At 36.3% G+C, this 24,049-nt stretch overlaps 3 protein-coding genes and 1 pseudogene across 3 annotated transcripts; all 4 read right to left on the minus strand.

The window, feature by feature from the left end:
* Positions 1-206: 206 nt before the first annotated feature.
* On the minus strand, positions 207-4,907 carry LOC149025291 (uncharacterized). The gene is made up of 9 exons (XM_089143106.1): positions 4,601-4,907; positions 4,287-4,477; positions 3,903-4,087; positions 3,509-3,793; positions 3,349-3,407; positions 3,209-3,245; positions 3,043-3,114; positions 1,045-1,369; positions 207-966 (listed from the first exon to the last, which is right to left on the minus strand). Exons 1-9 carry the CDS (start codon positions 4,743-4,745, stop codon positions 553-555), a joined length of 1,713 nt encoding a protein of 570 aa, XP_088999232.1. The 5' UTR covers positions 4,746-4,907; the 3' UTR covers positions 207-552.
* A 4,152-nt stretch (positions 4,908-9,059) lies between these two features.
* Positions 9,060-11,124, minus strand: LOC149025292 (putative UPF0481 protein At3g02645 pseudogene; annotated as a pseudogene).
* A 4,056-nt stretch (positions 11,125-15,180) lies between these two features.
* Positions 15,181-16,870, minus strand: LOC149025293 (putative UPF0481 protein At3g02645). The gene has a single exon (XM_089143562.1). It carries the CDS (start codon positions 16,846-16,848, stop codon positions 15,181-15,183), a length of 1,668 nt encoding a protein of 555 aa, XP_088999688.1. The 5' UTR covers positions 16,849-16,870.
* Positions 16,871-21,892: 5,022 nt separating this feature from the next.
* LOC149025294 (protein RGF1 INDUCIBLE TRANSCRIPTION FACTOR 1-like) lies at positions 21,893-24,004 on the minus strand. The gene is made up of 4 exons (XM_089143107.1): positions 23,898-24,004; positions 23,548-23,785; positions 23,261-23,409; positions 21,893-23,157 (listed from the first exon to the last, which is right to left on the minus strand). The coding sequence occupies exons 1-4, from the start codon at positions 23,898-23,900 to the stop codon at positions 22,804-22,806; spliced, it is 744 nt and encodes a 247-aa protein (XP_088999233.1). The 5' UTR covers positions 23,901-24,004; the 3' UTR covers positions 21,893-22,803.
* Between the last annotated feature and the right edge of the window lie 45 nt (positions 24,005-24,049).

Consider the following 24,049-nt stretch of genomic DNA (forward strand, 5'->3'; position numbering starts at 1 on the left):
ATCGGCATTTTTGTCAGAATCAGCTTAAGAGTGATTTTACAATTTCAACAATTAATATAATCTTTCAGTTACTTCACCTTTACTATTCTCATTGTTTATAGTCAAGATGAAAATTGAAAACTGAAATTAAGAATTGACTGCTGTCTGAAAACCTTGTTTAATTGGATCCGCAACTGCTTGGCTAAAAAGCCCCTATCAGTGGATGAAAAACCCTAACATGGAGAATCAATTCATGCCCAAATTCTCCAACGATGACCCTGATTTGGGTTCTGCAGGGTTTAACCTAAGACTTCCAAGGTCTTATTCCACAAGCAAAGTGGGTAGTTTCTAGTGAGGGACAGTGTTGGGTGATTTCCAGCGGGGTGAAGGAAAAGATAGGTAAGTTAAGTATGGTATGAGAAACAAAGGTATTTTAGTATATTTATCTCTTTTAATTTCACTAGAAAGTACTTTGGTAAACACGAGTTTTGGACCATTTTAAATGACTAAAATGTAAAAAACTCTATTAAAGTACCATAGGAACAAAATTCACGATGACTTTAAAAAGATGAGCTAAGCTGGAACTTCTGAAGAGGCTTTATGTTCTTTTTCATTGTTCACATCATGCTGTTTGGTTTGTTGATGATCAACATCATACTGTTTAGTGTAGACACGGTGTTTTCTCTCTCGAGCATAGATTACCCAGAAGATCAAAGATAGCATCACTGAAGCTGACACTGTCACCAATCCGGCATAGACCCATTTACTGAATCGCCTAAGTCCAGGACAATGGTCCTTGTTGATTTCTGTGAATGCATTTCGCACAAAGGTGCAGTCTTGCAGCTGAACTAGGAATGGAGAATAGCGATACAGCCCATAACTTATATTCACTGAAGCTGCCATTTGGTTATAGATGGTGGGGGTCATCCGACCTTCTGTTATACAAATCCCATCTGCTGACACCTCACATACATATTTCTTCCAAACCTGCATGAAGCACCATAAGTAGTTAGTTTGAACAGTTCTTCAGTTGCTAGTGTTAGGTTATGTGTGTTAGCTCAATACCTGTGTTGCATCGGCCAATTCCACTTCTCCAACAACACATTTCCTATCCATCAAGTTGGGAAGAAATGGGTTGCAGAGGAGAGGTATCAAGGGACCAGATTGATTGTAATATAACTGTTTATAGTAGGGAGGGAAGTTTTTGTTGGAGACATTGCCAATGTAGTTGTTCACCACATCTACCAATTGATAAGTAACTTGCTTGCTTCGTAACGAGGATTCACTGGCTGTTGCATTGTCCACACAGGGGAGAATATCATCTAGAACCGTTTTGAGAGTAGGGTTTTGGACCCATTCATTCATTGAAACACAAGTGTCCCCAACAACACTAGTACACAAGAAGAAACTGAATTAGACTTCCATTTTCATTGAATGTTTGACAAACACTTATTACAGGAAAACTTCTTTCTAAGGTCAGGAAGCCTAAAGATAATATACCCAACAATCATATGCAGAGCACAAAGGAATTACATACACGCACAATAAAACTGCAATGAATATGAATCTAAATGAAAATAGAAGTAGACTCAAATTTTCTTATAAACAGGTGCAACCCTGGTTTGCTTAGAGAATTAGCTTTTCCTAACATATACTTGGAGCTTAGATTAAGAAGTAACAGCAGCATTATATAGTGATGAAGTATATATGTTTTTCAATGGTCCATCATCTCTTGTATGATGTCTCTATGTTTCTGGTTCACACACACGGTGCAATCTATGAGACAATACATCAATTTGTTTTCAGTTGCCTTTCCATAATCATTGATGCTACAATTGATTCCCTCACTTGTAAAAGCAAATGTGAATTGGAAAGTTTTTAGTCACTGATGGACTCCCAATGTTTGGGGCCCTATAAATTTTTGGCTCACTACATTGATGATGTTCTGGCTAGGTTCAAGATGCAAGATTTTAAGTGATGAGATGTTCATTTCAGGCATGGGATGAAGTCAACCAATACAAAAAATGAGGAGGATGGTGATGAGAGCAATTGCTTCGAAAGGAAAAGAGGGAAGAAAAGTTTCAAGTCTTCTGACTCATCTCTCCTCCCTCACTATGTGTCATCCATTTAGAAGGAAGATGAAGATGGTTTCAGTCCCTACCTACATATGAGCTCTCTGAGAATTTCTTTTCTCATGGCTCTAGTACTTTGGAAGCTAAAATCGTCTCTTCTCTTTCTATGAGAAATTGAATTCTTTCTCCTTATTTTGTTCAAGAGTTGAACAGTAGTAGCAAATGTTGTCGTTGGAGTATGTCACACTGTGTCCCCTATTTTATAAGGGGAAAACGCTTGACTAATAATCCATGAAGCACGTTTTCCTTTTTTTTTTTTTTAAAGAAAAGAGAAGTAGTCTGCCACCACTAAAATTATAAGAGAGAGATAAACAAGCAAAAACTGTTGGGCCTGGTACTACTCCAGCTATGAGAGAAAGATATGAGCAGGTCAGAACTATGGAGATAGATTAATTGGTTATCAACTTCAGAAAGCAGAGGCAATTATTTCAAGAACAAGAGACTATGAAGGAACTTTACAATAAATCATGATTATTGAAACATCAGAAGATGACGAGAAGTTTCAAGCCTAAGAATCATTCAATTGATTGAGCAGGTTGATTGAGCAGGTTGACCTTTCATATTTTTCTTTGGTCAGTTCAAATCACAAAATGATGTTTAATGTATAGGTGGTTTCAAGCTTATACAAGACAATGTTAAAGTAGGATTTTGGGAAGGGATCCTGCAAGGAAAGGGAACAATTTCATATTAGAAATGCAAATCATTTTATTTCATATGCTTCATGGTGAAAAATATGATTTCATATGTAGGATGTATGATCCTTGGTGAATCCTGTTTCGAGAAAAGCTAGTTTTGGTGGAAATAAAAAATAGTCGTAAAGCAGCATATCCTAACAAAGAATTTCAGATCCCAACATTAGCTGCCTGGAGATCTAAATAAAAAATAATAAATTTATTTAAGCATCAACACTATTCTTACTAAATAAACTTACTTGTGGAGCAGAAGAAACACACCACATAAAATAAATGTGCCTGCTACAAGAATCCATCCAATAATCACCATTCTGCAACAATTATTGTAAAAGCATCAAGAAGATATAGGCGATGACAAATGGAGAAAGGAATGATCAAGAAATCTCATAATATTTAATCACTCACATGTTCACAAGAAACTGCATGCCGAGAACAGACAATACTGCAACAGATTATCAAAATAAGAACATTATAGATAACCCAAAAAAATCTATAAATTGGAGATTAAATATCAAGTGTGTGGCTGAATATAAGAATAGGCTTACAAAAACCAACAAATGCCAAGACCAACATCACAGCAGCGACTATAATAAGAGTCAGTCTCCTGCATTGCACAACAAGGGATTAACTTAATACTAAAACAAAGCATAAACATTGTCTGAAACAGAATTAAATTCATAAAAGCATTAGTGTTTAGTTGTTTACATGATATTCACTGCTCGTTCTATGTTGTTTGAATTCCCAGTGGCACGATTAAAAAGAGTGCCCGTAGAATTACTAATCATCGCGTCAGTTTGATTGATCTTGGTTTGGAGATCTGAGGTTATGAAAACATTATTCACCCCAATATTCTTTGAAGAGTTAAGATATTCTGAAACATTTTTAAGGTTATCTACGATGGTATCTGCTTGCATCAAAACATTATCCATTGTATCCATAATACTCCCATGAAAATTTCCCTGGCCGGTGTACAAAACTATGGATCCAACGCTGAAACAATGGAATGAAATAAAGGTGGGGGTCACACAATTTAGACAAACACACATTAAGCAAAGAATCTAAAGGAGAGAAGCCAAAAAAAATTGAGAAAGGAACCTACATTGCAGCAATAGTAAAGATGATGAGAAATATGAGGGAGAGTATATAAGCAATTTTGGAGTAGCCATATTGTGGTGGTCGCCGGAGACAGGAATGATATATACAGATGCAGGACAAGCATATCCCAAAACCCACGAACCAGATTGCAGCAACAATGAAGAAAGGAGCAGCAGTAAAACCTACAGACTGAATCCAAATGCAAACTTCAGTGGTTGTATGGAACCATATTCACCAAATAACTTAGAAAATTGGTCAATCAAGGCTGAGATATTTCACAAACCATGAAAATTGGGAAATTGCTTCATTTATGCATAATAAGCATCGGGGAATCAGCCAACAATAAGCACAGGTGATAGTTAATCAATTCAGCAATGAAGGAACTCACAGCAAAGTAATGTTTGTTCTTGAGATTCCATCCACCAGTATAATACTTGAACCCATTGAGAGGGTCTCTCCTATATGTTCTATGCTCAGCAAATATAAGAAATGAGGAATTGGCTGTATCATTTCCCTCAATAGCGAACCTCCTGGTTCCCCAGTGAATGAACGCACTAGATATTTCATCATCAATCAACCCTGCAAATTGAAAAATTGAGGGAGGAAAGGGAAAACGAAAGCCCATTTCAGAACCATTTCCCGCCCATTTTGTAATTAACAAAAAGGGTTCAAAGTAATGGAAGAATAGGCCTCGAAAGTTACCTGAATCGGATCTCTCTTGAAGACGACGTTGAGACTGAATAATTCCATCAGAGAATGAGTAGGCGGTTGTGGAAACGAAGAGAAGAAGGGTAACTGAAAAAAGAAGAAGAGGAGCCTGAATACCATGATCTCTGAAAAATGGCATTATTGGCTCCTCTGTCCACCTCCTATCACTAAGTTTCTAATCTTATAAGCATTGTGAAGAGAGCAGAAGAGAGCAGAATGGCAAAGCCAGCTAACAGGTAACGAAGTTACAGTTTACGCGCTTTACTGAAAATGGGTCCCTTCCCCACACAAGGAGACGAGTCAGGGGAGCAAGAGGGGAAGCCAGATCGTCTCATGAGTCGAGTCAACGAATTCATTTATTAGAGTAGAAGTAGAACTGTAGAACTCCCTCTCCCTCCCTCTCTCGTAACGTGGACATTGAAGTCGTTCCCCACTACATTTAAGTGGCGGGACCCACTGGGTTTTGTGCCATGTGTCAACTGGGCCCACAAGATGTATTACCCATAGATTTCGTTGGGCTCCCACGGTGACTTACACAGTTACACCTTAGGGGAGAAAATATAGGAAGGAACATTATTTACGGCTGATTTTTAAATTTCAAACCGTTATGACATATAATTGTCGGTTTTGGAGGATGTAACGGTCCTAGTTCCTACCCAACTTGACAAGGATGTAACGGTCCTAGAGTCTCCGACATGGATGCGATTCGTACTCTCTCTCACACTCTTTCACAGCACATTCAAGAAGGAAGATGGTGTTGCTGGTAAAGATTCCCAACTCATAGCCATCTGCGAAACTACTAACATACCCCAAAATGCTTCAGAACTCTGAAGTAAGACTTGGTTAGGATTTCATTAATCCAGTCTCATGTTCCAAAAGGCCCCAAGTATTAGGCTGGCAGCTGCTACTGGGGGCTGTGAATCTGTGATGTTGTAAGGCATAAGATGTGCAGAGCTGGGCTGGGCCCATATTGGAGTTCTGGTTCGAGTGGGCTCAGTAGCCCAACTACTATTGACCATGGACAACGATTGTGTGTGGGATGGAAAAAAAGAAGAAGAAGAGAGAGAGTGAGAAAGAGAGTAAAATAATTGGAGCTATACAAGATCCTTAAAGGACATTAGAGGCTTGCTCTCTTCCCAGGACTAATTTTCAGCGGCCTCAATTTCTAGACACAAATGTTGTAGTAGATTCTCTAGTAAGGATGGTCTTGTTTTTAGCGAATGAGAAAAAATGCTTAAAATCTGATCCGTAGATTCTTGATCTCTAAGTAAAATGTTTCAAGCTCTGCTTGCATTACTGAATAAATAATCTTTCTACCAAAAACATCAATTTGTAAAAAGTAAGTTGGACATGTTGATTCCGGGAAACTACTAGGATAACCCATTAAAGAGATGAACATATAAGACAATCAAGTCTTTTTTAAAAAGGAAGACGCATGCTAGACAGACCCCTTTGATATATATATATATATATATATATATATATATATATATATATATATATATAATAGACCCCTTTGATATTGAGTTGTAGTTTACTTCTTTATTTAATGTCGGTTTTCCCTAGTTGGTCTCTATAGTTTGTATTGGGCTCTTTTTTAGAGGGAATCTCGATGAATACCAGTTATAAAATGCAATAACATATGATATTAAATCTTGGATTAGAATTCTACACTTGACTTCCCCTTTGAAGGAGAAGACTCAAACTCCTCTACTTTACTTTACAGTGATAATATCCTTATTTCTTTTTCAAAATAAATTAAAGAAGCAAAATCATCTTGTCAACTAGAGGTAATCAAACCAAACCACCAACTGGAGCTCTTTAACTCATTTTCATTTACCTTCTGCTACTACTCCTCTTGTTTTGGTGTAAAAATGTGAAAAAGTTATCCCGAAAAAGTTAAATCTTGTTAAGCTGGTGAGTCTAATGTGATGCCTATGATGCTAATCGACCATTGGATAGCTACCACCACATGAATTTCATAAAAACTCAGCCACACAAAAGACAAGTGCAGGTTATACAAATTTAAGTGAAATAAATCATTTTTTCTTTGATAGGAGCTGAATCATTTTTTAGTGCAATTGAGATTTAATGGAATCTACGTGATGTTCATCGGACATCAACATTGAGTATCAAAGACACCACCACATCAGCACCAGCCTAGTAAAATCAAAAAAGTCAACATAAAATTGTATTTATTAATAAAAATTTAAATTTTTTGTCTTTTAATGGAATGGAACATTAAATAATTTTCAACATATAAGAATTTAAATTGGTTGTGAAATGTAACATGAAACAAATTGGAAAAATTACAAAATTAATCATGCCCTCTCCACTGAGAAGTATTGATCTCTCTACCACTCTACCAATCTACCAATCCTGCATTGGCACTATTATTGAATTTCACTTAATAGAACTAACCACTGTTTCTTTATTTCAATTTACAAATAAGACAATAAGAAGTTTAGGTTTACAAAACTAGTAAAAACAGTGTTTCTCCTTCTTTTAGGGGCATATTTGGTTACATGAATTTAAAATCTATAGATTTATGATTCAATTTTTTTTTTCCTTTGTGGAACTCATGCTTTTTTTAATATTCAAAATGTTGTTTGCAAGGGTTGATTCTACTACCTTTCCATTAAGAAATATGGATTTTATCACTAAAATAATCTTGCATTGACCATATTAAAAAAAATAACTGTTTGATTAGCTTCAAATCTATCACAGTTTGTAGAATTCAGTCCAATTACTCTATGTGAATCCGTAAATTTTCATCCATCTTAAGAATGGAATCCATGAATTTCGCTCAATACCCAAAAGTGAGTCGGTTCATGTTTTTAAGTATTAAATCTCTGATTCATCAATGTAGGGATAAATCCCTAGATTCGGATAACCCAACAGGCTCTTATTATGTCATTTTCGCCCAGTAAATCCTCCAACCCATCCAAAGACATACGTCCCTGCCTTTCTTTGCTTCAAAACTCCGACATCCACGAACGCGAATGGTGGTGATGGAAGATGAAAGAACCTCTAAAGAGTTCTGATGTTAATTAAAATTTTGAAGCAAAATTGATCATAAGCATACTAATTGTTGTCACGAAGACGAAGACAATGGTTTTAGTATATTTTTTTCCCCTCAAAAAACTGATCAGTTCTTTGGTCTCGTTAAGAAGTCGGTTGTCAGAGGCGGCAAGGTCAAGAGGTTCATAATAGTCTTGACAATTGCGGTGGAAAATATCGACGTGGGTACACAGGAGCCTGGCTGAAGAGTGAAGACGATGGCATGGAGCGGCGAAGCTGGGGAAGAATGGTATTCTTGAGATTTCCGATCCATTCTTCATGATAGTAAGGGCGAGAGCTTTTTTTTTTTTTTTTTTTGACCAGTAGTCAGGCCAACTGCTTTCATCATCTTGGAAAGCAGCTTTCCTTTTCTAATCTTGCTCTTCCTGGTTTCTATCATCCTTGCAGAATAGCATCTGGAGACTCGAACTGGTTCAATGGTTTCGTTCAGATTGATGTTTTAGTTGTATAATATACTGGTACAGATACAAGATGGGTAAATATTGGGGTTTCAGTCACTGAAATCTTAAAGAATTTCAATTATTCCTCAGCTTTTTTCTCATGAATTCTCGTTCGATCATCATCTAATAGGTGAAGCTCAATTACATGAAGATTCTTTCTCCATCCCAATCAAAAGAAGGGGCTGTGTGGTAGAACATGGAAGTGGGGTGGCTCCATTGATGGTAAAGGAGACTGCAACAATGGCAGCCTCCAGAAGATAGTGGTCGAGAGGATGAGATGATTTACGATAATATTCTAAACTTAAAGCCAAAATTGATTAGGTTTGTAAAGTTAAACTCGTTGTAGACACTTTTGTAAAAGGAAAGCTGAGAGTGGATAATCTTGTAGTTTTCCCAAACAAATTTTCTAAAGTACAATTTTTGAGCTTCTGTTGATATTTCACCTTAATTATAATTAGAAATCTATTGCTTTAGTATGAATTCTCAGTGAATCTCTACTTAAACAATGATTGGACATCAGGTATATTCCTCTCCACAAGGGATTGAATTCAGAGACACAAAGGTGATCATTTCAATTAATTAGTAACCTTTGAATGGGTTGGTTTACAAGCTTAACGAATAGTTTTTTTTTCAATTGATATATACGTATTTTAAAATTGAATAAAGAACTAAAAAGAAAGATTCCAAGATAAATTGATGGAGTTGGGATCCCTATCCTCAATCCACAGACTAACCTATCTGTAAAGCAAGGAATTTGTAATTAAAGAGCATTCTGGTACTATCTAACTACCCTAAAACATATTTAATCTCAAAAGCAATTTGTCTTCCATTGAGTATTACCGAGATAATCATGATTATGCTAGTCGCTTTAGCAAGTGGCTAAGTACCCAGCTAATGACAGTTACAAGAAAAATATTATGTATAAGCAAGATTAGTTTATTTGATCTTGAAATAATGATATCAAATGACTAATAATAATCAATGAATTAAGCATTCTTTATCACAACCCCACCATGAATTATTTTCATCATTGCAATCTCATCTCCATTGTAATTAATGAAATTAATTTACAAGAAAATTAAAAGCATGAACAAACCACAAGTCTTTTCCCTTGGGAAGAAAAAGAAAAAAAAAATCTGTAGAACTCGCCATTAACCACCAATCACAGACAAACAACAAGAACACATAATGATCAATAACCACAAGAAGCAGGCACACCACACTGAATCAATCAGATGTTGTAGTGTCGATATGAAAAAAGCGGGAACAACTATAGATGGAGCAGAAAGCTTGCAGAGTGGTCAACAACAAGAGCATAATAGCTGCCAAGAATGTGAGGAATTGCCATGAACCAAATATGTAACTCTTCAAGAATTTCTTTGTCTTGACACTCCATCTACCATTGTGATACTTGTTGACATCTTCAATCACCTTATCCAAGAAGGGTACTTTGTTTAATCTTACTGACCTACTCATACCATTCCATAGTTCATTCACCTCTTGATCACTGTTCAAATGGTTCAAGACAATTCCTTTCTGTCTGAGAACTTTGACATCCTCTTCTGAATCTATAATCCCATTCATCAATTCAACATAGCGGGTAAAGAACAATGGCCCTGATGCATGTGATGCTTCATATGCAACCAAGTTTCTTAATACCACTTCAGTGTTGACATCTAAGCTAATACTGGGCAGTCGAAATGTGAATTTTTTTGCATCAAAGCTGATGCTACTGATGTCACCTTTAGTGGCTACAAATCTGATACCTGATTTGTAGAGCTCACTTGCTGAAGGGATACTGATCTCCTCCAACAAAGGAGCCTTGCTGTGATCTGTCGACGAACTTCCGTTTTCGGCTTTGTCGTCTTCTTTATCTCCGGCAGAGAAAAGATACTCCACAGGTTGTTTTAAGAGGGAAAGCACAGGAAGACGAGTGATGATTGTCCAGGGTAATTTAAGCACTAACCTAACAGGTCTTGAAAGTAAGATTGTTTTAATGACACGTACCGGGGTTTTGTTTAGTTTGGATAGCAGCTTCCATACATAATTGAAGAGCTTCTTCACATCACTAGAATCCCCAAAATTTTCTTCTTTCTTGTCACCCTCCATTGGATTATCATGTTGATCTTCAGGAGCAGCTTCGATGGTGATTTCGAATTGTGCTTCGGATTTGGGTACAAATGTTTTGTACAGAGAATCAAGCAAATGAGCACAATCAGTGACTTGGAAGTCGGGCAAGTCGTCTATCATCTTGAAAGGATGAAGCTCTTTACATACACCCATTAACATGGAATGCAGTAAATCATCTGCTTCATCCAAAGATGAACACTGAACTTCCAAGATCGTTCTCAATATGAAGAGAGGAATTTGATTCTCAAGCATAAAGAGATCTCTAAGGATAGCATTATGAGCTGCTTTCCTTCCTTCATGGTCCACCAAATGAGACATCATAGGCACAGTTGGCTTGATGGGTTTACCTTCTTTGATGGCATAAACTTGGAGGAACTCAAGCAAGAAGCAAGCATCCACTGCCATCATCCATCCTAGTGTTTCGCCATTCAATTGAAGGTACTTGTGAAAGCAAGCACGGATCCTGTTCTCATGTTTCTTCAATTTTTCAACAAGGTTGTCGAATTCAAGGCTTTGGATGAGATGTCTCCGAGCCCTCTTGGCAGCAGCAACCTTGTATCTCTCCATCTCATAAAGCTCTGGTCGCCAAGGGTGGTATGGGCCAATTGCAACTTCTTGAGGAACATAGCAATCAGGCTTGTTAGCTAACAGAGATTTGGGAACACTGAAGATACTCACTGGCACCCCTGAATCGTCTTCAAGCTCTTCATCGAGTGTTCGACGGATATGAGAGACCCAACCAGATTCATCAAATCTGGAATTTGATCTTGGTGTGCTCATGGTAGCAGCGGTAACTCTGGGAACGTTACAGACACCTTTGATTTTGCTGGAGCTCAGAAAGACCAAAGAAGAGACTGTTATGGATTCAGAAATGATGTTTTGATGCAAACTAATGTTGTACTTTGTTGTTCTTATAAAGTGGGCGTTTGGACTTATTGCACACATTTCATGTGAAAATTCACTAAGCTAAAATATTTATCAACTGTAGAAGAAAATGACACTGCCAGCCTACCCTTAATGACTTTTTCGGCTCTTTGGTAAATTCCAAGATGTTACAAGGAAATTATTATACATACCACTACTAGCGCATGGTAACATGGAAACCCTAATTATGTTTTGGAATCTAGGTGTATCTTTTGTGTAAAATACACTTCTGATAGTCAGGATTAGTGACAACAAGTAGGTCCATAACACCATTAAAATACATTTGGATGGAATTGTTGATCGAAAACAACACAAGTTAGGTATTTCAAAACCCTATAAAGTATCTGTATTACCAGGCGTTATTTTGACCACAAGTGAAGCCATCCACAGTCCAATGGAATCACGCACGTGCTTTTTTTATTTTTTTTTATTTTTATTTTTACTTTTTTAATTATATTATTATTATTTTTTTTCCAAAGACAAAATCCAGGAAGAACTCTTGTGTCTTTTGAATACTTAGCCTTCAACGGGAGAGGGACTTGAGAGTCGTTGTTCATCACGTACCAGAGTAACTTGATCAACGCCATGCTCTTCACATTTTTATTTCTGGGTGGGGTAGTATATCTAGGTTGAACTCACATTTTAGGAGCCCAGAAATGCTGGTGCCATATCCTTTTCTCAAATTAACAATATGTATACCTTTCTTACAATTTAAGTTACTGTATTCTTGAAGATTCAATTAGAAAAACTAATGGCAGTGTAAGTTTTATTTGGTGCCTGCTTCATATGTAGCCTACATTCGGCTAGATGCATGTGGAAGGTATTTTTATTTGCAGAGAATAGAAGCAAAAGTGCCCAGTGATGATGGATATTGTGTGTGTTCTGGGAAGATTGTAGATTAGAGCAGTGACCACATGAGCTTTCCTTAGTTAATGGCCGTCACCACATGATGAGTTCATTCTTTTCCTTAAAGGTCACATTCAGTACCTTGACAGCCTAGCCAAGCAATATCCCTTTCGATCTCCAATAATATGATCAATTTGGATCATCATCTCTGAGTTAAATTGTCCAGGGATTCTATCACTGCCTTCAACAACCAGTCAGTGCTCCGGGTAGTCTCATGAAAACAGTTAGAGATCTTTCATGTCAATTTGTTCAAGTGTCCTTATACAAAACCATCTTGTAACACAAACCATGAAATCTTACGATTATGAAACAAAAACACACGGCTGCCGTCTTGACCACCACCACCACCCAAAGCTTATCTACCCTTAGCTACTTTCTGGCACGTTTCAAACCTCTCACTATCGTTTCTATCCCTAATCAATAAATTACATATTACCATGGAAATTTGTGATTTTGAAAAATAAAACAAGCTGCCATTGAGTCCGCCTCCACCCAATGGTTATCCATTCCTTGCTTCCTTGCACTTTCCAAACTTCTCACTTCTGCTCTTCATTGATAAATTACATATGATTGTCGAATTTTGCGATTCTGAAACAAAACCATAGGTATGCTACTATTGAGTCTGTCTCCACACAAAGGTTATCCACTCTTAGCTCCCTTGCACGCTCCAAACCTCTCAATATTGCTTCTGCCCCCAAATCAAAATTGTATATGTTGTAATTTGTGTAGTTTTACTTGAAAATTCAAAAATTTTCATTTGCTAGAGGTTGAGTCTTTTCCTAAAAGGCACCTAGATGCCCAATGGGTGTATCTTTTGGAAGGCTAGTTTGGTGGCTAACAAGCACGCCTTAAGGGAAGAGATATATCATTTGGAGACAACCTTCGATGGTGTCTCTTGCTCTCTTATATAAAGGTGGGAGGAGTTTGTTATTTTTGCACGAATGTTTTGAAAAGATTTGGTTTTCTTTAAATTGTGTCATAGAAAACGAATTGGTGAATGTAACTTTACGGATTCCTAAATCCATTAATTATAGAGTGCACCGTGGTTGACTGATCTTGGGGGTGAAAACACATTGTTGACACGTGTGCACAATTCGGGGGTGTTTAAATATTTAAATACCTTAAAAAAAGTGCTGACCACTATCGGCACGTTTCAACTCCGTTACCTTTTGTGCATCATTAAATAGATATATACAATGATGCTTTCAATAAGGAGATCATTCATGCTATTCAAAATAAGATAAGTTTTCATTCTTATGATTGTATGTCTTCATTTTTCTTATATGATTGCCCATGATATCATTATTTCCCCAACAATATATTACCAATTTTGCGATTTTGAAACAAAAGCACAACTGTCATTGAGTTTGTCTCCGCCCAAAGCTTATGCACTCTTAGCTATGGTTCAAAATGATGTTAAAACAACAAAGAAACAATGCCAAACACAATAATGGATTGAAAAATGAAGAATTCTGTCTGTCAAAAGTTTCTTCAGAATAACAATATTCAGCTAATTTTCAAAAGATGCACAAAACATGATTTTATAGTGCCAAGAAACTCTACGAGGAAAAAGTACAAAATTAATAAAATGCCATTGAAAATAGTAAAATGCCCAAAACGCCCTTAAAACGATCACAAAATGCAAAAAAAACGATGTCCACCTCCGCAACACGTGATTTCTTCTCACTAGCTCGTTTTGGATCAATGTGACTAATTTCAGCCCATTCCAAGCCTGGGACCCTGTGATACCCCATATGCATCATTAAATATCTTGTGAGATTTCAAAAATTTTGAGGTCACCAAAATGAAACATGCTTACCAAACGAAAATGATTAGTATATTGCAATTCTAATGAAATTTCATCGATATTTCCGTATTTTCGTCGGAAATCTCAAATTTTCAATTGAAATCTTGGATTTTAAAAAGTAAGTGTGAGCCCCACTCAAAGGATGTAGTGAATTGATTTTTGTGGACCACTTCTTCACCAACAACAACATATGATCAATAGGTTTCTTCCATGGTACAAAGTGTCGGCGATATATCGCCTTGTTGTTGGGGGGGGGGGTGACACGACTCCCCCTAGCAACACGACACATACCAAATGTCGAAGATATATTGCCGAATAATCAGCGATATGTTGTGAAAAGTCAAATTTTTTGCGATATATCATCAAATTTATTATATTTAACAGAACATACTCAACATAATTGTATAATGAATTGTAGACTTTAGTACTTCTCTTCACTAGTTTTGTATTTATGTTCTATTTGCATGTTTACATTAGTTTATATGAGTTTTCCGAACTTCTAGTTTTGCCCATACATAGCCGAGCATTTGTCAATCAGAAACTTTAGATTAAGTCATGTTTTAGGCCAAAATAATGCTCCTAGTGTATTTATTAGCTTCAAATTAAGTTGCACAACAAAATTCAAGCCAAAACAACCTTAAATACCCCCGAAATCAGGGGTCGAATTTTCATTGACACCCTGCCAAAAGTCACCGACATGTCTGTGAAATGTCACCGTCGGTGGTGTCACTAGCCACATAGTCAGAAATTTCGGACCTTGGTTTCTTCACAGTTTGGCCTATTTATACCCTATGAGGGAGAGGGTACCATGTGACTTGTCATTGGGTCATAATATGTATTGATGTGTTGTGGTTATAATACATGGAAATTGGACACAAGATGGGTACAGAAACAATATTTGGAAATAGACGAGCTCAATCTTTCAAAGGGATGAAGTGATTAGGGCCCGGTTTGTTACATGAGTGAACCCATCAAATTTTTTTTTTTCTTGGGGTGGGTGGGTGGGGGGTGGTTAAACAGCCCATCAATTTGTCACGTGTTTTAATTTCTCACTTCCTTTTCCTTCTGAAACTAATCATGAATTTATATGATTGAAAATTCTGCAGTTGGGTTATCCACCTCATGCAAATCCACTAAGCATCCAAAACCCAAATAGCCAAGGACAAAAACAATAAATGAATTAAAAAAAGACAAACGCAGATTATGTTATTTAATTTTTGAGGTAATTATAATAGGTATTTGATTAAGCATGCCTTGTCACAACCCACTTGACACAGTAACTTGACTCATCCAATTGTTGTGTTGATACGAAGTATACCAACACAGCCAAATACAGAGCAAAATGCTTGCAGGGTCATCAACAACAAGAAGAGAATTGCTGCCAAGAGTGTCAGGAATTGCCATGAACCAAACACATAACTCTTCAAGAATTTCTTAGCCTTGACCTTCCATCTACCACTGTAATACTTGTTTACATCTTCAATCACCATATCCAAGAAGGGCACTTTGGTTAATCTAACAGACTTACTCATACCATTCCACAGCTCTGCTACTTCTTGATCTGTCTTCAAACGGTTCAACACAATACCTTTCTCCCTGAGCAGTTTCACATCCTCTTCTGTATCTAAAATCCCATTCATTAATTCTATGTAACGTGTGAAAACCAGAGGCCTTGTTGCATCTGCGGCTTCATATGCAACCAAGTTTCTAAATACTACTTCTGTGTTAACATCTAAACTAACACTAGGGAGGCGAAGTGTGAATGTTTTTGCATCAAAGCTAACTGTGGTGATATCACCTTTGGTGGCTACAAATCGCATACCCGCTTTGTGGAGCTCACTCACAGATGGGATACTGATCTCTTCTAACAGAGGAGGCTTGTTATGATCATTTGAATTCGAATTTCCATGTTCGTATTTGATATCTTCTTCAGCTTCACTAAAGAAGATATCATGCACAGGCTGTGCAAAGATAGAAAACCCAGGTAGACGAGTGATAATTGCCCAAGGTAGTCTAATCACTATCCTAACAAGCCCTGGAAGTAACATCGTGTTGATGAACCTTACAGGGCCTGCTTTTAATTTGGATAGCAGCTTCCATGTCACTTTCAAGAGTTTCTTCAAATAACTTGAATCTTCCACTTTTTCTTCCTCATCATCATTAGAAGGAGCTTTTTGATCTTCCGAAGCTTCAACGATATCGGATTGATAGGATTTGGGAACAATTGTTTGGTACAAAGAATCGAGCAAGTGTGCACAATCTGTGACTTGGATGTTGGAAGAGTTCTCAATCATCTTCAATGGAGAAAGCTCTTCGCATAAACCCATTAGCATGGAATGCAGTAAATCATCTGCTTCATCCAAGGAAGAATACTGGAATTCCAAGATCTTCCTCAATATGAAGAGAGGAATTTGATTCTCGAGCATAATTATATCTCTGAGGAGAGCATTGTGAGCCGATGATCTCCTTATTCCTGCATGGTCTACCAAATTTGACATTGTGGGTTGGATTGATGTTTGAACTTTGCCATCTTTGATCGCATAAGTTTTGAGGCATTCAAGCAAGAAGCATGCATCGACTGCAACCATCCAAGCTAGAGTTTCAGTATTGAAATCAAGGTACTTGTGAAAGCAAGCACGGATCCTTGGATCATGTTTCATCAATTGATCAACGAGGTTTTCCAACTTCAAGCCTTGAAGTTGTTTTTGAATCCTCTTGGCAGCAGCCAACTTGAATCTCTCCATCTCATAGAGTTCCAGCCTCCAATAATGGTATGGACCAATTGCAACTTCTTGAGGAACGTAGCAATCTGGCTTGCTAGACAAAAGAGTTCTGGGTACATTGAAGATGCAAACAGGCACCCCGGCATCGTCTTCGAGCTCTTCTTCAAGTGTTCGACGAATTTGAATTACCCATCGCTGCTGATCAAAGCTGGATTTTGAACTTGAAGCCATTGTTGCATTCCTAGAAGATAGAGTGAAGGTTTTTTTGTTTTTCTCCTTCTCTTCTGAGAGGACACAGTTAGTTACTGTCACATAGATGTGGTTTAATTAATTCAATGCTGTGTTATTCTTATAAAGTATACGTTTTACATTATTGCCTTTAACTTCAACGTTTCACAAGATAGAATACCTCTCTTGTCTTGGCCGGTGATCAAAACTTTAACATTTTTCATGTGAAAATTTTAGTAGTTAAATTACTGCAACGTAACGGAAATAAAGTGATCTTACAATTTTTTCTGGGAAAGTGATAAAGTTAGATCCGCGTCAATTCATTCAAAGATTCTTTTCTGGCAGAGAATTTAAGCAACGACATGGTTGACTTAGTTGGGATTTCTTTTTCCTGTCCTCGGCTGCACGGACGTGAAGAGGTTATGACAGCTGTTCAATTTTCATCCAACATGCTTCAGAGCGGGTGAAAAATCCAAAATAAAATCTAAGACCTAATCACTGCAGAAATCATATTTTGTGAATGTGAGAACCGCAGCAGATATGGGTGTTAAGGGATAATCGAAATTTGTTTTTGAATTCGTATTTGCTTCTGAATTCAAATTCATCCGATTGCTAATAAGATGCGGATATAGTAATGTTATTTTCGACCAATTGTTATTCATCTAATAAAATTATTCGATTAAGTTACTTATTTGGATTTATTTTCTTATATTTATAGATTTTTTATTTGAGATATGTAAATAGATTTCTAGATTTTCTTCTAAAATAAATACCAAAGGTACTAGATTCTTAAATTTCAAACTTAATTCTTACAAATAAATGGAAAAGATGTCGAAAAGTTGTATTCAAACTATTCTCATACTCATTTAGAAGAATCTACTTAAAAAAATTAATTGTCTGATTACCATCTGAATCAGTCTAAAAACTGATAGGATATTATTCGAATTCGAATATAATAAGATGTGGATATAGTATAACCACTACTTGATCTGAATCAGATCCATTTAAACCCCTACTAGCCCACCTCCTCTCCCTTGACACAATCCACCTTGTATGTCTCGATTTCCATGGAGTTTTGGCAGAGAAAGAGAACTACAAATTTTCCTATTTCAGATACTTCTTTGTGACGGCTTGTGGTAACTCCATCCAATTAGTGCTTCTCAGGAACAAATCAATTTAGGAGTTCTTAAGATTTTTCTCGAGAATGTTACTAGTGATGTTGTTACTTACCCAGAGCACTCAGAACAAGCTCGCATGAAGATCATGACCACGATGGATATTTCACCGAAAAAAGAGAAAAAAGAAGAAGAAGATCGCCATAGATGTGGTTTGTACTTTGAAGAGGTAAGGTAGGATCCCTTATGTGTTTGGAGGTTAAGGTTAGGGATTGGTAGAAAATATGTATTAATCTGTGGGAGTTTTAGCCGTAAATTTCTTTCATCAAGCTCAAATCCAACAAAAGGAAAAGGAAAGTTGTTGATGTTGATTTCATGAATTCTTCTTTTATGTTCTACGTGACAATGTCATAACTTGACGTCTATGCGGATAGCGCGAACAAAAATCGTCTCAGTTGGCAAAAAGACTAATGCTTTATGACATGAGGTCAAAAATTCGAATCTTCTTAGAATTTGGGATGAAATCGTATTTTATATAGAATAGTTAACCTCCCCCCCTTTTATATAGAACTACCATTTCTTTTGAGTTTTATTTCTTTATTTATTTATTTTATCCACAAAGAAATTTACTAGAAAGTAAAAGAGAATATATAAACCAACCAAACAAAGTCCACCCTAAGAGGGAGAACAGAGAAAAGATAGAAATTGACAAGAAAAATATAAAGCATCAAATCAGCGAATTAGGTGAAAAGAAGGATCGAGTGCGAAATAAAGTCTAAGAGCCCTAAGAAGGGAGAAAAGATAGAAACTGCCAAGAAAGATATGAAACATCAAAATCAATGAATGAAACAAAGGTGAATAAAAAAGTTCCAAGTGTCCTGTGAATCACCACATTCAAGTAGGCCTAAGCCTTTACTTTTTAAAATGTTTATTTGGAATCATTTATCCTCATCAAACACATTTGCTTATTTGCCGTTTTGAACTCTTTCTTCTGTCACATAAAAGTCTTAACAAACCTAAGAAGGGAGTAAAGGTAACCCAACAAACCAAAGATGGGAGAAAACATAGAAATTGCCAAGAAAGAAATGAAGCATCAAATCAATGAATGAAACAAAGGTAGGAAAAGGTTTGAAGGGAATCTTTTGTCCTTTGAATCACCACATTCAACATTCCGGATCATCTCTTTGTCACGTGAGCACAACCACATAATGCAGTGGAGTTCATAAGTAAAAAATAATAAAATATTTTAAAAAAATTATTACATAATCCTGTGAGCCCCTGTGATTACAAAGACATCGGAAACCCCGAGGGGGAGATGATGCGGATTCCATTCAATAGGTCCACAGTGTCAATTTTCTAAAATGCTTATTTGGAATCATTTAGATTTTTTTTCATTTAATTCATTTAAGTTGGGTCAAAACTCTAGATTGTCTACTTAAATAGTAAAAATTGCATGCTACCTACACTAAGTCCTTTTAAAAAGTTACCAGTTATTCATTGTTATTTTTTTGCTAACTTTAAATGAAATGACCATTTTGCCCTTTACCCTTGTTGATGGACAATACCAAAATACACCTCAGTTGAAAATTACTAAAATGCCCTCCCATCATCCCTCTCTTCAATCAATAATTCTGGCGAACGGATTTTGATGCTCCAAGCAGAACTTGAATTTGGAGGTGAAGACCTGACTCTGTTCAACCCTATATCCGTTAAAGATTCATAGAGGGTTGAATCCATGGTGGTTATATGAGTCTATACGGGTCAGTGGCGTAGTGCAAGATGGTGGAGAAGCTAGGCATAGGAGTTAAAATTTGGATCTCCACATTTGGGAGGATTACTTCTTGACCCTTTTCGGCTTTTCCCACTTCTGGATTGATTTTCCATCATCAGATCAGAATCCAAATCTTCCTTCGTCTCTTCTTTAATGGTGAAGGGGAATCATGGAGGTCCACATAGATTCTGCAGCATCAAGAGTTCCAAATCTAGGGCATCTTCTTCAATATTCATGGAGGGAGGTCCACATAGATTCTTAATTAGTTGAAGCAAAATAAAATCTGATTTTGATGTTTTGCATGCTAGTAATTGCCTCAAGCAGTGATCAAGTCTTTAGATCTTTCAATAATAGCATTGTTGTAGTTTCAAAATTTTAGAGGACATTTTTGCCATAAGGATGTGTGCGCAAGGTTGAACTGCAATCAACGACCTCACCGGTGAATTAGAGACCTTTTTTTGTAAATTTAAAAATTTAAGTGAGCTTTGATAAGATAAATACAAAATTTATTTTTTCTTTCAACCCATAGAAAAGTTATGTTTTACCAATAAGGTCACCATCTCAGAGGGTCCACGGATATGAAAGAGATCTAGGGGTTTTTCAGTCATTTCCGTCCAACTGTACTGGACATAATATTAAGCCCAGCCCAGCCCAGCCCAGCCCAGCTTTACCAAATATTAGGTGACCACCACTTGGGCAGGTTACTTTGGTTAGCTCGACCCAGCTAGCTGCTTCTTGTTGGACTTTGGCTTTGGGCTAAATTGGAAAAATGAGAAATTTGAGATGAGTCTTTCTTCGGAGGGTACGTATAACCGTATAAATGAAGTATATCAATCTATTTATTTAGAAAGCGATAAATACTTGCGTTAAAAAAAAAAAGAGAGAAAGGGTAAAATGGTAAAAACTGCAAATACAAATGCAAATTACCAAAAAGGATAAAATTGTATTATTGCATTAACTATGCCCAAGGTACCGGTTGTGACCAATACTCAATATATATCAACTTGTATATATTCGGACTAGCTGAAAATTTTCAAAAGAGAAAAAAAAAAAAAAAAAAAAAAAAACTTTATAATCTACATAAATGCTATATATATGAATTTTAATTTTCTTTTACAGGGAAGAAGGGGAAAAAATTAATGATTGTCTAGAAATTGAAGTAACATTTGATCATCATCTTTTCATGGGTTATAGTTAATGTATTTTAAAGTGCTCTAAGAAATCTTTAATGCCCCTCAACAGAGGTCACGTTCAACAGACCCTATAAATGCCTATGTAGAAAGAAAGCTAAGAACAAACCTAAAATAACCTTAAGAAATGTTGAGAGAAACGATATGCATAGTTCAGACCTTGTATGATTCCAAACAAAACTAATTGAAGGACAAGAACTCCTCTAGCTTACCCCAATTAGTTAGAGAAAGGTTTATTATTATTGTTGTTGTTAGTTGTTATCATCTAAAACATCTTTAATGTATATATACAAATATCTAAGGAACAAGACAAAAATGAGAGAATAAGAATACTAATGGTAAGCATGGGATAAATTTGACTGGTCAAGTTAACTTCTCTCTCTTTTCTCGAGGTATGTAGCAAGTGAAGTTGTCTCTAATAGTCAAAGTCAAAGGCAGCCCCTTCCTTATCAAGGAAATTTCTTCTTTTAGAAAATCCATCAAGAGTGACAAAGATTTTAGGATTTTAAACACTTAAAAGAAGATGACAACATTAGTTAAGAAGATGGCTAACTAGGTTTTGAACTCATTAATTTCAATTTATTACTTTCACTATATTACTTGAGATGATTATAATAAGGCAAGGGCACGAGTGCATCTTTGAAGTTTTTTATTTATTTTAAATATTTTCGGCAAAAGAGAATTTTGTACACCATGTAGCTATGTTCACGTGGAATGACCAAATAAAAATATGTATAGTAGTATCAATAGGTTATAGAGTGGTCATTATCTTGCAAAGAGACAAGCTAGTCATTTCACCTCCTTTTGACATAATTGTTAAAATTTGTATTTTTCTTATTATATAATATACAATCTTATATCACATTACATCTCAAGGTTCTTGTTTTATTTTCTCAATTTGCTGATAGTAAAAATTTTCAAAAAAATATAATAAACTTGTCTTCTTATTAATTAAATAATTTTATTTAAACCAAGACACAAGGTGCATAGTTATAATGTCATGTAATAATGCAACTGTTGTGACATGTGAGCACCAATAAAATTGAATATTGCATGATGGAACCCTTATGCTCTACATAATATTTTATTACCTAATAGAATTATATCATAAATAATGTTGATAATGTCTTCTTGTTCCAATGCTTTGATGATCCTAACAATCAAATTACATTGATGGGTATCATGAATTCTATCCTATCTGATATCATGCTCTAAAAACTAACTGAGGTGAAATTAATCTCATAGCCTATGAGTAAGGAGGAAATATTAACCAAAAAAAGACAAAGTATGGGTTATAAGATTAAAACGTATAGAACCCATATGAGCCCTTACTTATATCACATCCACCTTGTTATGGCTTAAAAATCTACTGCATAAACTTACTTAACAGTTTCAGTTCCCAATGAAAGTGCATGTATATATGCATATATGCTATTCAAATAATACTGAAGCAAAACCCCGAAACCAAGGAGATTTGAGTTTTTGATTTCTTACTTAATGAGGTGTTTTGGTTTACAGAGATGAGTGTAAAAAACAAATATCACAAGAGTATTTTAGAATTTGTATTAAAATGTCATTGAAAATTTAATTTATGATTAATTTTTCAAAACAATACGTGGCCTTAACAAGGCAAACCATTATCAAAAGCTTAAACTTGGAGAGCCTTTGGAAATTGTACAATCGATGAACTTGGAATTGGTAAACACGTGATGCCATTAAGACAAAGTCCCCGGCCCCGACCGATTGATTAATCTAATTAAATTAGAACCCAAAACCTATGAAAATGGAAGAAGAGAGAGAGAGAGAAGTTGGAAGCAGGACCTTGAAGAAGAAGAAGAAGAAGCTAAGGCAGGCAATTGAAGTCAGTTAATTAATTTGCTACTTAACACAGAGGAGACCTGTGAGGAATCCTTTTTCTTCTACTCATGCTTGTAGCCATGTCTTCTTCTGAAACTCTATTAGCAGACCTCACACACACGTACAGACCAGTAGTCCTCTTCTTTCTTACAAACTCAGTACAAACCATGCTGCAGCTAATGGTCTCAGACCCTGAGGATCCCGAAGAACTCATCATGGGTTCATCACAATCCACTACTGATGAATGGGTTGTCTCATTCGTCGTCTCTTCATCTTCTCCTGTGTCTTGAGGAATCAAGAATTCTGGGCTAAGTTGTAACATCTTGCAATTTCTCAAGTATGGTGAGAGGTCCTTATTATGCTTCAATGCAAATTCCACCTAATTCATGATTATAAACAAAATATAAGTGACAACATAACTCACCAAAATTCAAAGCTTAAATTTCAAGAGATTCTTATAGCAAATATGATATAAGATGTACCTTGCACCCCAGTGAACAATGAATGTAGGGTTCTTGAAGGCATCTATCACATGAAGTGCAGTAGTTGCCAGTTCCCTTAAACTGTCTACTCTGAGGTCTCTTCTTGATGAACACCACTTTGGCACTATTAATGGTGTAGGCCTGTAGCCACATAATTCAACAAATAAAACATATAATTTAGTCATGATGAAGTTGAACCAAAACCTTAATAAGGATATGAACAGTTTTAAGAAGAAATTAGGAGAGAGGACTGAATTCTGCTTTCTTTGAACACTAACCTGAACATTTAGAGCAGTCTATGAGCTTCTCAAGGTCTTCCAGTCGAACAACATCGTGATATACATATCGACGAATCTGAACGAGCCGATGAAACCGGTGAGAAGACAAACAGTGGGGGCAAAGACTGTTGCAACAATCCAAACACAAAATATTCTTTTCATTCTTCTTTGCAGTCTCATGTGTTGAGCAGCCCACAAAGAACTTGTGTGTGTAAAGAGCTTCTAACCAAGCAGGCTTTTGAATTCCCTACACAGAATCAGAATTGAAACTTCTTAAACAACAGAGTAATGAATTGAAGCTAGCCTTCTCAAACAATTGAGTAAAGACACAGTAACTGATAATCAAACAAGAAACCTACCATGATCAAGACAGCTCTCCTTGCCTTAGTTATTAACTAAGAACGAATAGAGTTTCAAGAGAGAGAGGTATTAGGTTATGGAGATAACAGACTATTTATGGAGTGCCCTAAGAGAAGATGGAGAATATATTTATTCCTTGGTGAGATACACA

The sequence above is a fragment of the Hakea prostrata genome, chromosome 2 (genome assembly GCF_041222555.1).
Source record: "Hakea prostrata isolate BN-2017 chromosome 2, UWA_Hpros_2, whole genome shotgun sequence".
NCBI lineage: Eukaryota > Viridiplantae > Streptophyta > Magnoliopsida > Proteales > Proteaceae > Hakea > Hakea prostrata.